General features: G+C 55.9%; 1 protein-coding gene across 5 annotated transcripts in view; it reads right to left on the bottom strand.

The window, feature by feature from the left end:
• Positions 1-13,737, bottom strand: part of ADCY6 (adenylate cyclase 6) — a 45,879-nt gene extending 32,142 nt beyond the window's left edge. For 3 of the 5 annotated variants that reach the window (XM_081128367.1, XM_081128369.1, XM_081128368.1), the window contains exons 1-16: positions 13,627-13,713; positions 8,614-9,472; positions 4,918-5,067; positions 4,406-4,527; positions 4,201-4,312; positions 3,905-4,032; positions 3,245-3,403; positions 3,027-3,168; positions 2,784-2,912; positions 2,502-2,527; positions 2,143-2,290; positions 1,817-1,914; positions 1,546-1,633; positions 1,242-1,358; positions 830-988; positions 359-537 (exon numbers count right to left, since the gene is read on the bottom strand). In XM_081128367.1, the coding sequence (XP_080984493.1) occupies positions 359-537; positions 830-988; positions 1,242-1,358; positions 1,546-1,633; positions 1,817-1,914; positions 2,143-2,290; positions 2,502-2,527; positions 2,784-2,912; positions 3,027-3,168; positions 3,245-3,403; positions 3,905-4,032; positions 4,201-4,312; positions 4,406-4,527; positions 4,918-5,067; positions 8,614-9,471 (2,615 nt within the window). In that variant the 5' untranslated portion in view covers position 9,472; positions 13,627-13,713. Of the gene's footprint in view, positions 1-358; positions 538-829; positions 989-1,241; positions 1,359-1,545; positions 1,634-1,816; positions 1,915-2,142; positions 2,291-2,501; positions 2,528-2,783; positions 2,913-3,026; positions 3,169-3,244; positions 3,404-3,904; positions 4,033-4,200; positions 4,313-4,405; positions 4,528-4,917; positions 5,068-8,613; positions 9,473-13,626 lie in introns of all 5 variants that reach the window. The other 2 variants (XM_081128371.1, XM_081128370.1) reach the window with 2 other exon arrangements.
• Positions 13,738-14,207: the final 470 nt, after the last annotated feature.

Genomic DNA, 14,207 nt, shown 5'->3' with positions numbered 1-14,207 from the left:
GGGGGCAGTTTACAGAGGAAAGCCAGAGTGGTGTCCCAGACAAAGCCCTCAAGCAGGAGTCAGAAGTTTTGATTCCTAGCCAGGGCTCTACCACCATGCAGCTGTGTGACCTACAGGAGTGGATATGAAAGCATCATGCAAATTTAAAAGGAGATTTTTTTTTTAATGTCTAACCTAAAGACACAGGAATTTCCCAGCACTGGTGTTTCCTTGGGTGACAGTTTAGGATTATATGCTGGGAGCTCCTCCACTGCCTCCTTCCCCGCCACTGGTAAGGGGTGAGTGGTGACATTCCAAGGGCACAAGGGACCTGGGCACCGGGCATCTGGGGGATGAAAGGGCCCGAGGATGAACTCACAAGCCATGGACTCCAAGCAGCAGATCATAGTTGTCAAAGATAGTGGCTGGGGGGCCCAGTAGAAGCAGCACCAAATAGATGAGCCCCAGGACAAAGATCATGGCCAACTTCCCGATGCTATTGATGTGCAGGAAGACAGAGCTCGCCAACAGACTCAGCAGCATGTTCCCGACAAAGTACTGGGGGCAACAGCAGAGGTGGTATTGGGTAAAAGCAGAAGCCAAGGTGTCCCCATGCAGAGAGAGCCCTGCACTCCCCTGCCTGACCTAAGCTCCCCTCCACAACCTCAAACCTGAACCTCTTCCACCCTCCAGTCATCCCCTACCAGGGCCCCTGGCTGCTCCTAGAGTTGGCAACTCTGGTGAGATCCTGGGTCTCCAGTGCCCATCACCAGGCCTGGCACAGAGGGGTCAATAACTGGTGCTAATCAGGAAACCCCTCCCCTGCCCTTCCTGAGCACTCCTTGGACACCTCAGGGAAGCTGCAGGTGGGTGCGGTGCCCTCACACAGGGGAGCATCAAGGCCCAGAGAATAATTGAGCTGCTGCAGGTGGCAGGCGGTGATGTCAGCAGGTGTTAAATTCAGCATCCGGGCTGCACAGGTCCGTATGGGGGTGTGGTTACAGGTGAACTGCAAAAGTGGGGGGAGGTATATCAGGGTAACCAAGGAAGGGAGGGCCTTGCCCAGGTGCCTTATACCCCAGGGGCCCAAGTTCTCAAAGAGGGATGACAAGAGGTGGCGAGATCAAGGAGGAGGGAGGACTAGAGTGGACCTCACCCCCTCCTTTCGGAGAACAAGCTCCCGGAGGGGAGGAAATGTGCCTTAATCATCTCTGTACCCCAGCGCCCAGAGCAGGCTTGGCACAAGGAGGGAGGACCTTTACCATGTTGGCGATGGCGGAGGTGAACACAAGCAGGACCGAAAAGATGCCAACTGCAGTGCTGTGTGCCCGCGAGCGTACAATGCTGCGCGAGAGGCGTTGCAGGGCCTTAGGGCAAAGCTGTAGGCAGGGGACAGATGAGTTGGAGGGCACATCAGCCATGGGTAAGGCCATCCAGGGGTGTGGCCCAATGGAAGAGACACAACCTTCTCCTCCCTCACCCCATGTAACCACCTCTGGCCCGGCCTGCCCACCACCAGCCCTGGAAGCTGCCTGCCCACACCAGCCCCAGAAGTCCCCTACTCACAGAGCCACAGGAGTACACAGCGCAAGTCAGCACAGTGATCAGCAGCAGTAGGAAGATCCCGGCATAGATCCCAAACATCAGCACTGAGCTGGGGCAGGAGAGAGCCCGAGAAAATGTTACTCTGGAAGATCTGGGTGTCCTTGTCCCACTTCCCACTCCCCAGACGGACAGGGCTCAGGCTCCAGGGACTGTGGGCTCATGTGGGTGTTTAGGAAGGTCCTGGGAAGTGCTGGAGGAAGAGAAGCTAAGCAAGGAGGGGCAGGGTTCTCACTGTGGGAAGACGAGAAGCTGGATGAAGCAGATGAAGCAGAAGACCAACAGGGCACAGGCCACGTAGGCTCCGAAACGGGGATCCACTTTCTGTGAGTACTGAGGGAGAGGAGGCTGAGCTGGCGCTGAGCTCTCTCCTGGGGAGGAGGGCGCTACCAGGGGCCTCAAGGGTGAGAAGCAGTTGACCCGGTTGAAAGGAATCCCTGCCATGATCTCTGGTCACCTCCCCATTCTCCAAAACCCAATACTGTTCACTGGCCTGTGCTCAGACTTCCCTGCCTGGACCTGCCTCCTCCCCCAGCCCTCCTCCATCTGCATCCCCCAAACCTTCTTTTCAAGATCCTCTCTCTGGAAGGTGAGCAGGAACCGGCGCACGTGGTCCTTGCGCAGCTGATCGATGCTACGGGCATCAATGGCACGGCCCAGGAACTCATCTACCTCATCCTCAGGGTTCAGGGCATCTTGGGCACCCCGGCTGAGGGCAGGGGACATGGCTTCACCAGGTGCATGAGCAGGGCCATGTGAGAGGCAGCACCCAGAGGGAGTGTGAGCGAGTGTGTGGCAACTGCTCCCAAACAACACATCTACAGTCCAGGAGAGGGAGGGGACCTCTACTCCCCACAACCCTGTCCCAGGTGCAAATGCCTTCCCGCTTCCTCCTCTCCCTCCTCAGCAGCCTGACTTACTTGTCTTTGCTGGAATCATCAATGCCCTAGAGAAAGGGACAGAGTGTACAATTGAGGTGAAAGTCGTCTGCCCTGCTTCCCCATCCTAACACTGCTGAGGGTTCCCCCATATGCCTTGGGGTGCTTGGAACTCCTGGAATGAAATCACCCTCCTACCCCCAATACCAGAAATCATTCATAGCAATGGCAGCCACACCAAGGAAGGCAGAAGAGGGAAGGGGACACAGAGTGTTAAGGGAGACAGGAAAGTGAGGCCCAGCTCCTGGTGCTGTGGGCCCTCACCATCTGGCGGAAAGCCTTGGAGTCCTTGGTCCGGGAGAAGGCTCGGTCAGGCACCCAGCGTGGCATCAGCCCTTCCACAGAGTTGGCCCGCGTCCGCTGCAGCTTGGCCAGCATGGCCTTCTCCTCTTTCTGTGTAGGCAGCACGGGTATAGGCTCAGGAAAGGGGCCCAGAGAAGGCCTCTGCCTGCAACCCCATTTGTCCTTCTGCCCACCCACCCCTCCCCTGACCCACTCTGGCCTGACCCGTTTCTGGCTGGTGCCCAGGATGAGGAAGGTCTCAATGTGCTGCTCCTTGAGGTATGCATTGCGCTCACCACCATGGCCAGGCTCCACCTCGTAGTCCCCATTCAGGTACTGCAGCGTGGCCCGAGTGATGTGGATGCGGCTGTGTGGGTACAAGAAGGTGAGACCCAGGCTCTTCCACCTAGCTCCCATCCTCACCACCTGGACCCCACACTCACCCGGCCCGGCCCCCCGCCTCCATGTGGTTGGCCAGAGTCACGTCATTGGACCACACATCGAATTGCCATTTCCGCAGGCCAAGGACACCGCAGTGCACGCGCCCGCTATGGATGCCCACGCGCATGTTCACGTTCACACCTGTCACCTCACGCACCAGCCTGAGAGGAGGCAGCCCTGGCTCAGCTCCTGGCATGGTCTTCCCCACTCCCAGCCCAGAGCCCAGGCCCTCTGCTCCCCTCAGAGCCAGGTGGGCAAGAACAGACCCCAATGCAGGGCACAGGAGCACAGTCTTGGCTGGATGGAGACAGAAGGCTGCATGGGGCTCAAGGACAAATGTTTGAGAACTGGGTTCACCAGCAGGGACCCAGGGGCATTTTGTGGAACTGAACTAGGAGAGGAGGATGCCACGGGTCTGTTCAGCTGCCGTTCTCTCCAGCCTCTCATCCTGGCTCCCCCTACCCCATCCCCACTGGCAGGAGTATCAGGTACACAGGGGTCTTTACAGGGGCTTAAGAGAGATCTACCCTCCTCCCCAGTAATAGACCTCAAAGACAGAGAAAATGGCCAAAACTAAGGAAAAGCCCTGAGGACATATCAAAGGGTAGGAGCAGACTGGGGCACCTTCAGTTCCAGAAAGCCTGGGAGGGGGTGCTGCTTACGAGATGGCCTCGATCATGTCCACCCCCATCTCCACACAGCAGTGGGCATGGTCTGCCCGGGCCTCAGGCAATCCTGACACACAGTAGTAACAGTCCCCTAAGATCTTGATCCTCAGGCAGTGATTTTCCTAAAGAAGAAAGAGTTGGGGGAGAGTCACCTCACTCTCCTGCCCATCCTGCCTGCCTGGCCCACCACCCTCACTGCAGACTGTGTCTGCCCCACACCTACAGGCTGCCGCCAGCAAGGCTCTGCTCTCACCCCAGTCGGCCCTGCCCCCAAGCCCTAGCACCCTCACCGCAGCCAACTTGTCAAACCGGGCAAAGAGCTCATTCAGGGTCATGACCAGCTCCTGTGCGGTGCACTGGGATGCCAGGCTGGTAAAACCTTCGATGTCTGCAAACAGGATGCTGTGGACGATGGCAAAAGATGGAAGGTGCCACGTGGCCCTCAAAGACTCCCAGATCCCCCACTTTTCCTGGCATCCTCCCACCCCACCCTACCTGACATTGTCATGCTTCTGGATGTAGATCTTGTGGAACATCATGTCTTCTTTCTTTGTGTTGATGTCTTCTTTCATCTCCATGGCAACGTGCTGGGGCAACACCGACAGCAGTAGCCGCTCCTAGACCGGTGGTTTTGACAGGGTACCACCATTTTCTTGCCTTTACTTTTTAATCCCTCCTGGTTCCTCCACATCACCAGAGCCCTCCCAGACCTCTCTGGAGACCTGAGCTTCCCTTCTGGGCAGTAGCCTGACCCTTCTCCATTAGAGCCCTCAGCAGATGGACATCTGAGCCCTCTCTGACCACCCCCCATTCAACTACCCCTTAGATGTGCTCCCATCTTCTACCTCCCACCCTCAGGACAGAAACCCCAGTGGAATAGGGCCTCTGTGATACACAATCAGGGAACCATTCACGCTTATTCCACGGAGTTGCATGAAGCAGCAGATCCAACCTGCAAGTTATTTGGGGTGAGGTGAGGGAAGGCACCTCAGGGAGAACAGCCCTACCTGCTGCCGATTCTCATGCTGCAGGTGCAGCCGGGCTTGGATGTAGCCACGAGTCTCTTGAAAGGCCTGGCGCTGAGACACCTCAGCTGGGTAGTGTGTGCAGATGCCAATAACGTTGGTACAGAGGAACAGCAGCATGTTGGCACCAAGCTGCAGGAGGTGGCAGAGGCAGACAGGTGACCAGCCTGCCCATGCACAGGCGTGACTAGCTAGATTCTGTAAATAAACTCCTTTGCAGAGGAAGCCCAGATCCTGTGCCGTCTGTCCCTAAGTGTACCTACGCCTGCAATACATCTCCCCTATCCCCCACGGGACTCCAGCTCCCTTCCTGGATCACTGCATGGCTAGAAACAAGATCTTTTCACAGCTCATGGTAATAGAAGCACCAACCAGGGCCAGGTAGGTCACGAGCCTGAGCCCAGCACACTATGATTTCCTGCCCCACAAACACCCTAAACAAAAGACAAGTGTTGCTGCTTCTGCATATGTTTCTCCTTGCAGGACAGTGTCCAGGAAACCTGAGCTCGACATTTTCCAGTGAGTGCCCAGGACAAGTTATCTCATCTCTCTGGGCCTCTGTTTGTTCATATAGAATGTGGAGAGGGAGAACAGGAAGATCTCTAAGGTCCCTTCCAGCCCTGATATAATAGTTACTATTATCGCTACAGGAGCTAATTTGTTTGCTGCCTACAATGTACCTAGATCCTATATATGTGTCTTCTATACATTGACAAATGTATTTCTAACAACTCTATGAAGTAACACTATCTCATTTTAAAGGGGAGGGACTCAGGTTCAGAGAAGCTCAGTAACTTGCCCAAGATCACACAGCTGGTAGTGAACTGGTGTGGGACTTGAGTCCAGGACAGTCAGACTCCACAGCTTCTGTTCTAACCCTAGTGTACAGTACATTCTAGGTGCCCAAGATTTTTACTCACTCCACTTACCCGCTCTTGAGGCCCAGCCTCAGAGTCCAGGCTTGGGAGTCATCAATTCTACAAAGAACCCTTCCTAACTGGGATGGGGTGCCACCATACCCAGCCACCCCTAACACTTGGCCCCACGACCTAGGACCCTGATCCCAGGATGTTCAGCCCTCAGTCATCAGTAGCACTGACTGAAGAGCAAGTTTAAAAGAAGCCAGCCTCTGTGCTTCTGGAAATTCAGGGGTTAACCTGGCATTTGTGGCTCCACCCCAGAGTTGGCTGGGGCTGGGCTCTGGTTTTGGGAGAAGGGAGGGAAAGAGCACCAACTAGAAACCAGGAGTTCTGGGCTCTGCCCGCAACCAGAACTAGTCCTGCGAATTGGGCAGGTCACTTAATCTCTGGGACCTCAGTTTCACTTTTCTTGGGTCAGATGGAGGGGGGTCTGGTTAACCAGTGAGCCATTTCCAGCTCTGACCCTCTAGCATTGGCCTCCCAGTCTCCCTTCCCAGTCCAGATTACAAGGCTCCCCTCCCAGCAGCAGGGGTGAAGAGGGGGGCACACTATCTCCCTCAGGGGTTTCTAAGAATAGCCCCCAGTGGGGGAGAAGGAAAGGGGGGGCAAACCAAGTGACTTCCCTTCCTGGCCCCAGGAGCCCAAGAGGAAAATGTGAGTCATGGTGGAGGGAAGGGGAAGGGGGATGAGAGACTGAAATAGATCTGTACACAGACCCCTATCAAACTGTGAGAAAAAAATGGATGCCAGGGCACTGCAGGAGACTCCAAGGTGGGCGGAGTTAACTGGGTAAAACTCTCAGTGTGTCTGAATGAGTGGGTCAGAGACTAAAAGCTCCTTCCTGTGAGTATGAGTGGGGCTGGATCTGGGAAGGGGCTGCCCAAGGAGCCTAGAAAGGAGGCAACATCTCCACCCCATCCAGAACCCATAGGCCAACTAGGCGCAGGGAATGGTCCTCAGCTCAGGGAGGAGATATGGGCAGCCCTGGCCCTTGGGACTAGAACAGGAGCAGGGGAGACTTTCTCCACTCGTTCCAAGAATGTGCTTGCTAGGACCCACTGGGGAGGCGGGAGGCTGGCATAGCTGTGGCCTCCATGGGACTGTGCCTCTCCAGTCAGGCCCTAGGCCTGGCTCTGGGCACCATGCCAGCTGAAAGCAGGGAAGAGGCACCTACCCACCCCAGGCCAGCCAGAGAGGATGGGGGTGGGAGGAGAAGGGAGGCACTATCTCCAAGCTCCTCCTCCCCCAGAAGGACGTGCAAATCCAAAGCCCAGTTTGATAGCTATCCTGGAGGGAACTGGGGGGCTAGCAGGGGCAGAAGGACCCTGTCCCTTTAAGAGGTCTGACAGTGCCCTGCAGGCACATGCTCCACAAACAAAAGGGCTATAAAGTTACTTTTAAAAAGGTACATTCTGTTCCAGGAGCACAGGCTAGGCTGGGAAGGGCATCAGGCCAGAGCACCCAGCTTCTCACCCTGGGAGCCCCAGGCAACTTCCTCTTTGTGGGTGGGGCTAGGGTGGGCTGCAGGCCACAAGCCCTGGGCAAGGCAGAGGCCAGCTCCCTCAAACCTGGAGCAAGACAGAGGACAGCACCCTCTAAATCAGGGTGCCAATGGCAGGATCATGAGGTGTGCTGGCTGGGAGGCTGTGCCTACAGCAGCCCCTGAAAGATCACCTGGGCAAGACAGCCAGGTCTCTGCTCCCCGGTCAGGGTGGTGACATGAGATGGCAGACTCCACAAGTTCATGTCTCTCTGAAAGGGACTTCCTGGATACCCCTTCACTGGGTAGCATCGCCGACAGCGTTCGCAGCACCTCCCTGCCCCAGGTGAGAAGGCTGCCCTGCCCTGTCGTTAGATTCACTCTGGGAAAGGGCGAGGCCCTAACATGATGAGGTAGATGCTATTTTTATCCTTGTTTTATAGACTGGGAAACTAAGGCTGGGAGAGGTGAGGTTAGCTGTCTCGGATCTCCCAGAGAAGAACGAAGCCCATTAGATGACCAGGTCCTCCTGCAGCCAAGGCTTTATTTCTCACTCAACACCACGCTGTCAAGCCTCACCTCATACACCACTCAGAACTCGGAGGCAGCAGACAGCATGGGCAGAGAAAGTTAAGGCAGGGCTGCCAGATACCCGGAGTCCAGTGGGAGAGGGCAGATGAGCTCAGACCCTAACGCCCCTCTCTTCTACAGTCCAGCCTCATTCAAACCACTCCCAACCCAGGAGATAACTGACCCCACGCTTCACCTTCCCTGTCCTCTCAGAAATAGCCTTGGTCCAGAAGAGAGACAACTCCTCCCTTGCTAACTCCATCTAAAACCTGCTCGATTCCTCCAGATCACCACCTAGAGCTACTTTTCAGAGATGGCACCAGGGCCTGAGTCTCAGGTGTCAACTTGGGAACAGACATGTCAATGCCTGAAACATCAGTCCCACCTCCAGCCCCACATTATGTCACTACAGGCTACACTACACTATTTCAAGGGACTCAGGCTGAAGAGCTGTAGACTGTGGCCCACAGTAAGAGTACAGGCTTGGGTCCAGGAGCCAGCCCTCCCTCCCCTCAACAGTGCTCTCTGCCCCAGATCCCAAATGGAGGCCAACCCCTGAAACTTGGCATCCCATCACTTGCCCCTCCTCCCAGATATAACCAGACATCCTTACACCCTGTATCCACCCGTCACTCACCCACCCTCGATTACCAGACTCCTTCTCGTTCCCAGGCTAGTGTCCCCATACCTGTCTCCCTGACCACCCACCTGCTTCCAGAGGAAGGCATCACCACGGTTGAGTTGCCAGGCCAAGATCATATGTAGGGTGGAGAGGCCCAGGCCACTGAAGACAGCTGCCCGCATGCGGATGGGTAGGAGCGTGTAGGTGATGTAGACAAAGAACACAGGGCACCAAAGGCCTACTGATGGGCTATGGGGGTTGGCTGCCAGGGCACCCCCAACCTGCACAGCTGCCAGGATGCCCAGCACCACGTAGCTCACCACCCACATGGAGTCCTGGCGGAAACTATGCCGGTTGCACACCACCATGAGCACCACGAAGAGGATGGCTGCACAGGCCAGCAGGGCCACGTAGGCAGGCTGAGGGCGGGCGGGCGCAGCATGGAAGGCCAGCAGCACAGCTGTGAGCAGCACGAGCACCGCCATCAGCAGCGTGAGGCTGCTCTGGTTCATCTGGAAGAAGTACCGCTGGTACAGGCGCTCCAGCTTGGCTGAGCGGAACTGCTTTGATTGGAACACCTGCACCAGCCGGCGCCAGCAGGATCGCCTGTTCCTGGGTGCTACATCGGGTGCCACCTCAGCCACCCCAACCGCTGCTGTTGTCTCAGTGTCCTCAAAGCCCAGGGCCACTGCCCGCAGCCCCAGCTCAGTGCCCTTGCCTGGGCCACCCCTCCGGATGAAGGCCTCCTCCTGCCAGGGGCACCGAGGTGGAGCTGTAGGGCTGGGGCTGGGTGGCTGTGCATCCTGGAGGCAGCTCATATATCGGGGCGCACAGAAGCCACTGGTGCGAGTCCTGTGACGAGGGCGCTTCTGCCCATTGCGTTCACCCCAGGCTGTTTTCCGTTCATCCACTTTGGGGACCAGAAGGCCACTAAACCATGACATGCTGCAGGGAGAAAAAGAATGACACGGTATTAATATCATCATCATAGCCTGCCACCACCAGGAGCTATTATTAACTGAGCACTTCCCATTGCCAAGTTCAGTGCTTCAGACACATCACCCTCATAAAATGACTCCAAAGAAGACAATGGTATCCCCAAGGTGAGGAAATGGTATCAGCAGGTGAAGAAACTGAGAAGAGGGAGGTGAGGTAACCTGCCCAAGATCAAGCAGCCACATAAGTGTGAGAACAAGATTCTAACCCAGATCCATCTGATTCCAAAGCAGTACACTTCGACATTCGCCTCTTCCCTAAAAGGTACTGCCTGCGTCAGTAAGCAAAGCCACCTCTGGTTCAGAAGGGTATACACCCAGCATATTGTTGCCCATGGTGTCCCAGTGGAGCCTGATCTGATTTTTCAACAGAAGCTGAAAACAAATATGTAGATCTTAATAAGACATCTCCTGATTTTTAAATGTTGGCAAGTAATTCATATTTTTCAATGCTGCAAGCCAAATAAATCAAGTCTATGGAATGGATTCAGCCAGTGAGCTGCCAGTAGGTGACCTCTGTACAAAAGGGAATCTTTCCACATCCTTCCCCATCACACTCAAACACACACACTCACACACTAGGCACACTTTGCCAAGCTAAATTCAACTTCTCCCTCAGGTCACAGTTTACATGGAACTTCCTCAGGAAAGATGTCCCAGCTAAGTTTGGTTCCCTGTTTACCCTCCGTACATTTCCTCCATGGTACTTATCACTATTATAATTAAATCATCCTTTGTTTAATATGTGTCTCTATCCCTCTGACTATACATAGCTTATATCTATTTTGCTCAGTGCTTTATTTCCAGCACCAAGTACTGAACTTGGCTCACAGTAGAGACTCAATAAATTTATGTTGAAAAGATAGAAAGCTCAAGGGCTTTGGTAAAGAACAGCTGATGTGAAATAATAATAATCCTATGATTCTTCATCTCTCTCACTGCACTCTGGTCCTTTTAGCCTCTTTGCTGGTCCCTGATACACGATGCACAGGCCAGCCTGGGGCCTTGCTGCTTGCTGTTCCCTCTGCCTGGAACAAGAGCTCCTCCAGGGCACAGCTCAAATGTTCCCTTATCGTGAGTTTTCCCTGACCACTCTATCAAAACAGCAACCCTCTTTCTTGGAGCTCCTATCTCTCTTCCTAGCTTTATGCTTTATTCTTCTCCACAGCTCTTATCAGCAACTGCCATTCTATATATTTTCTTATTTGTTCACTGCCTCTCCTAAATGGAATGTCAACTTCATGAAGGCAAGAATTTTGGTCTGTGTTGCTCACTGCTATATCTGCAACCTCTCTAGGGTCTAAATAAATGTTCATTGAGTAGATGAATGGGTGGATGGATGGATAATAGTCCCATGCACTTTCTCTGTGCTTTAAACTTTTCAAGGTCCTTTCACATGTCTAATTCCATCTGATCTTCACCAAAACCCTGTGAAGCTGGCCCTATGGCCACCTGGGGCACAGGATAGATTTTACAGAAAAACATAGAACAAAAAACTGAGCTCCGCTGCATTTTTTTATGGCTGGCCCAAGTTACAAAGATCACAAGTAACCAAATCAGTCCCAGAGCTCAGGTCTCCTGGAGTGAGTGTCTTAAACTGGGTGGAAGGATTCCATGACAACACCCTCAATGTATCTCCTAGCTGAGCCCAGCTTAAGAGGTGACAATGAGGGCACTGTCATAAGAGGATGCCTGTGTCCCCACCAGTGCCACACTCCTCCACTCCCACAGGGCACCCTGAGGGGCTCCTTGTACTTATACCTGCAATCAGCAGCACTGACATTTGTACTCACTAGGGGACAAGGGGAGAGTACCCAGCGATTCCCCTAGGTGGCCACAGGATCAGCCTTTCCAGCCCGACAAGCTATGCTTCAATCAGATCCCAGGGGCCCACAAAGCAGAATGCAAACTGGGATCTCTCTGCACAGAGGAAACCCCCACCCCTGGTTCACCCGCAGCCAAGTGTTCTCGGCATCCCTTCTCCTATATCCCACAGAGAGGCACACCCTTCAGACTCCTTAACAACACCAACAGCACCATCTGGAGGGGCAGTCAGAAACCCAAGACTTTTGATCAGGCTGTCATTTGCAAAAGGTCACCAAAGAAAGCCTGGCTCTTCAAAATACACCATTAGAACGTGATTTTCAGAGAGAGACCAGGTTTCAAACCTTATTGTGATTATTGCTATCTTCACAGCCTTGGACAAGTTACTTAACCTCCCTGGGTCAGTTTCTTCATCTGTACAATGGGAATAGTAATAGTTGTGAGGAAAGACTCTAATAGTACCTGTCACATAGTGCACAATAAGTAGTTCTTCTCCTCACCCTACACCATTTTGAACCCAAAACTCTGCCAGTGTCCAAGAGATGGAATGAAAGAAAAGTCATGAGCAAGAACACCCATCTCCCCAGCCAGTCAGACGCCTGGTTCTATCAGTCCCTGTGTCCTCGGCTGTCAGGCCCCAGAGCTGCTAAAGACAGAGCCCAGAGTGAGCAGGTTTCCCACCCCACCCCATGACATTTTGCCTCAGTCTCCTCCCACTTACCAGTCCCTTGACCTGTTACTACCCTCACCAGCACCACTGGCCCAGAGCTCTGTTCCCAAAGGACCTGTTTCTGGCCATGTTCCCAGCCCCCTGGAAGCACATCCTAACATCTGGCTCATACCCACAGAGGAAAGGGCAGACACTGTCCAGGGGAACACATGACCCTCCCAAGAACACTCTGACTCCCCACAAGGGGATAGCTTCAGAGCTCTGTAATTGTCCAACCAACTGCAACCATCCCGCCCCGGGCTCCACTCCAGGCACTGCCCATCTTGGAGAACTCACCCCACATCAGGCTGGTATGGTAGGAAAGAGGGGAGGGCACTGTTCAAAGCCACAAAACTTCCCTATATGGTCCCCCAATCCTCCTTGTCCAGGAGCCCATCACTATGAACCACAGACCACCTCCCTCTTCCCCAGAGACAGGCTCCTGAGCTTGTGCCAACAATCTCCTCCTCCTCTGGCCCCTGGCCTCTTCACTCTGCAGATCTGCTACTCCAGGCACCACGGGCTCCCACATGTCCATTCAGCCTGGCAGACTGAGGCCCGGTGCCTTCCATACCTCAAGTCCCTCCCAAACCCTGATCCTCCAGCCTGAGACTCAAAGTCTGAAGCGGGCCAAGGCCCAGCCCCAAGGATGGCTCTGTCCACCGCTTTCCCCAAACCTTCTTCCTGGCTACTTCCTGTCCATCCTCTCTCCAGGGCCCCTCTGCCCCTGCCCTCCTTGGCAAAAGGAGGCTCCTGGGGATTTAATATGACTTCAGAAAAGTTCCTAGCAGAAGGCACTGCCCAGGCAGGGCCCTTCAGTGGCAGCACCATCCACCATGCTGGGATATGGGCCTCAATTCCAGGCCTTTCCAGATGTAGAAGTGCCTCGCCTGTATCTGGAGGTGCAGCATTACCTTCTCCTTGCTTCCCCAGTCTCTGGTCTCCCTAAAGACCGCAGAGGTCTCCGGTCTCTACCCTCACCACACAAGCCCCACCAGGCTGCTCCACCTCGCAGGCATACTTGGTAAGGGGAGGGTATGGGGAAAGAGTCCCACCGCCTGATCCACCTCTAGCTTTACAATAAGGCCCCAGAGCCGGTTACTCAGCCTGCTCCCCTGGCCGGGCCCACCGAGCTGCAGCCCCGACACCACCCCTCTCCCTTTCATTCCCAAGGTCTGGGGGAAGAGGAGAGGGACTCCCGCAGACAGAGGCATCCCTCCCTCCGCGCTGGCTGCCTTTCCTTCCCCGAAACACAATCACACTCTAACCCAAACTTGGAGGCGCGCCCCGCTGCAAAAAAACCTCAGGACAGTGCCTCCCCAAAGCACGCCTTTGCCCCAGCCGCAGCCAGCCGGGAACTGGCTCGGGGAGAGGAAGGGACGCGTGCGGCGGGGAGAGCGGGCCGGGAGCCCTGAGTCCCCCATGTCCCCCCGACGGCCTTCCGCCCGCCCCCACGGCCTCGGGCGCCCCGCAAACACTCTGAGACGCCCCAACAAGAAACTCTCGGAGCCGGGCGGGAGTCCCCCAGCAGCAGCGTGCGCCCGCTTCCCCCCCTCCCGCGCGCGTCTCACCTGCCGGCCTGGGTCGGCGCCTCCCCCGGGCCCCCGCCCCGCGGTCCCCGCGGGCTCCGGCCGGCGGGCCCGCCGTCCCGCGGTCCTGCTCGGTGCCGCGCGTCCCGGCCCTCCCGCCGCCCGCGCCCGCCGCCCGCGCCCCCTCCCTGTGTCCAGCGCAGCCGCCCTCTACCCCGGATCCAGAAGTCCCCTCCCCGCGGCACCCGGACTCCCCGCCTTAAAGGCACAAGCTCCTTTTGTCTGGGCACCCCTCCCCCTCCCCAGACGCCGCGCCGGGCGGCCCGCTAGGGTTCCCAGGACCAGGGTAAGGGCGGGGGAGACGAAAGAAGGCGCCCCCTCCTACCGCGCGCCCCCTTCTCTCCTCCGGCTGCTCCCTCCCCCGGCCCTGGGAAAACAAGCGGCCACTGTTCAGGGATCAAGACCCCTGGGGGAGGGGGCCGTCCGCCCGGCTTCCGCGTCGCTCCACCCGGGGGCTGCATCCTCCAGCCTTCTCCTGCCACCCTCACCCCTGGGGTCTCCCAGCGGGCCCCAAACCCACCCTCGCGCAGCGACCATCCCCCGCCCCGCACCGAGGGTCGGCT

This window comes from Miniopterus schreibersii (assembly GCF_964146895.1).
Source record: "Miniopterus schreibersii genome assembly, chromosome: 2".
Taxonomy (NCBI): Eukaryota; Metazoa; Chordata; class Mammalia; order Chiroptera; family Miniopteridae; genus Miniopterus; species Miniopterus schreibersii.
The sequence above is the reverse complement of the archived record's forward strand: the minus strand, read 5'-3'. Positions and strand labels throughout refer to the sequence as shown.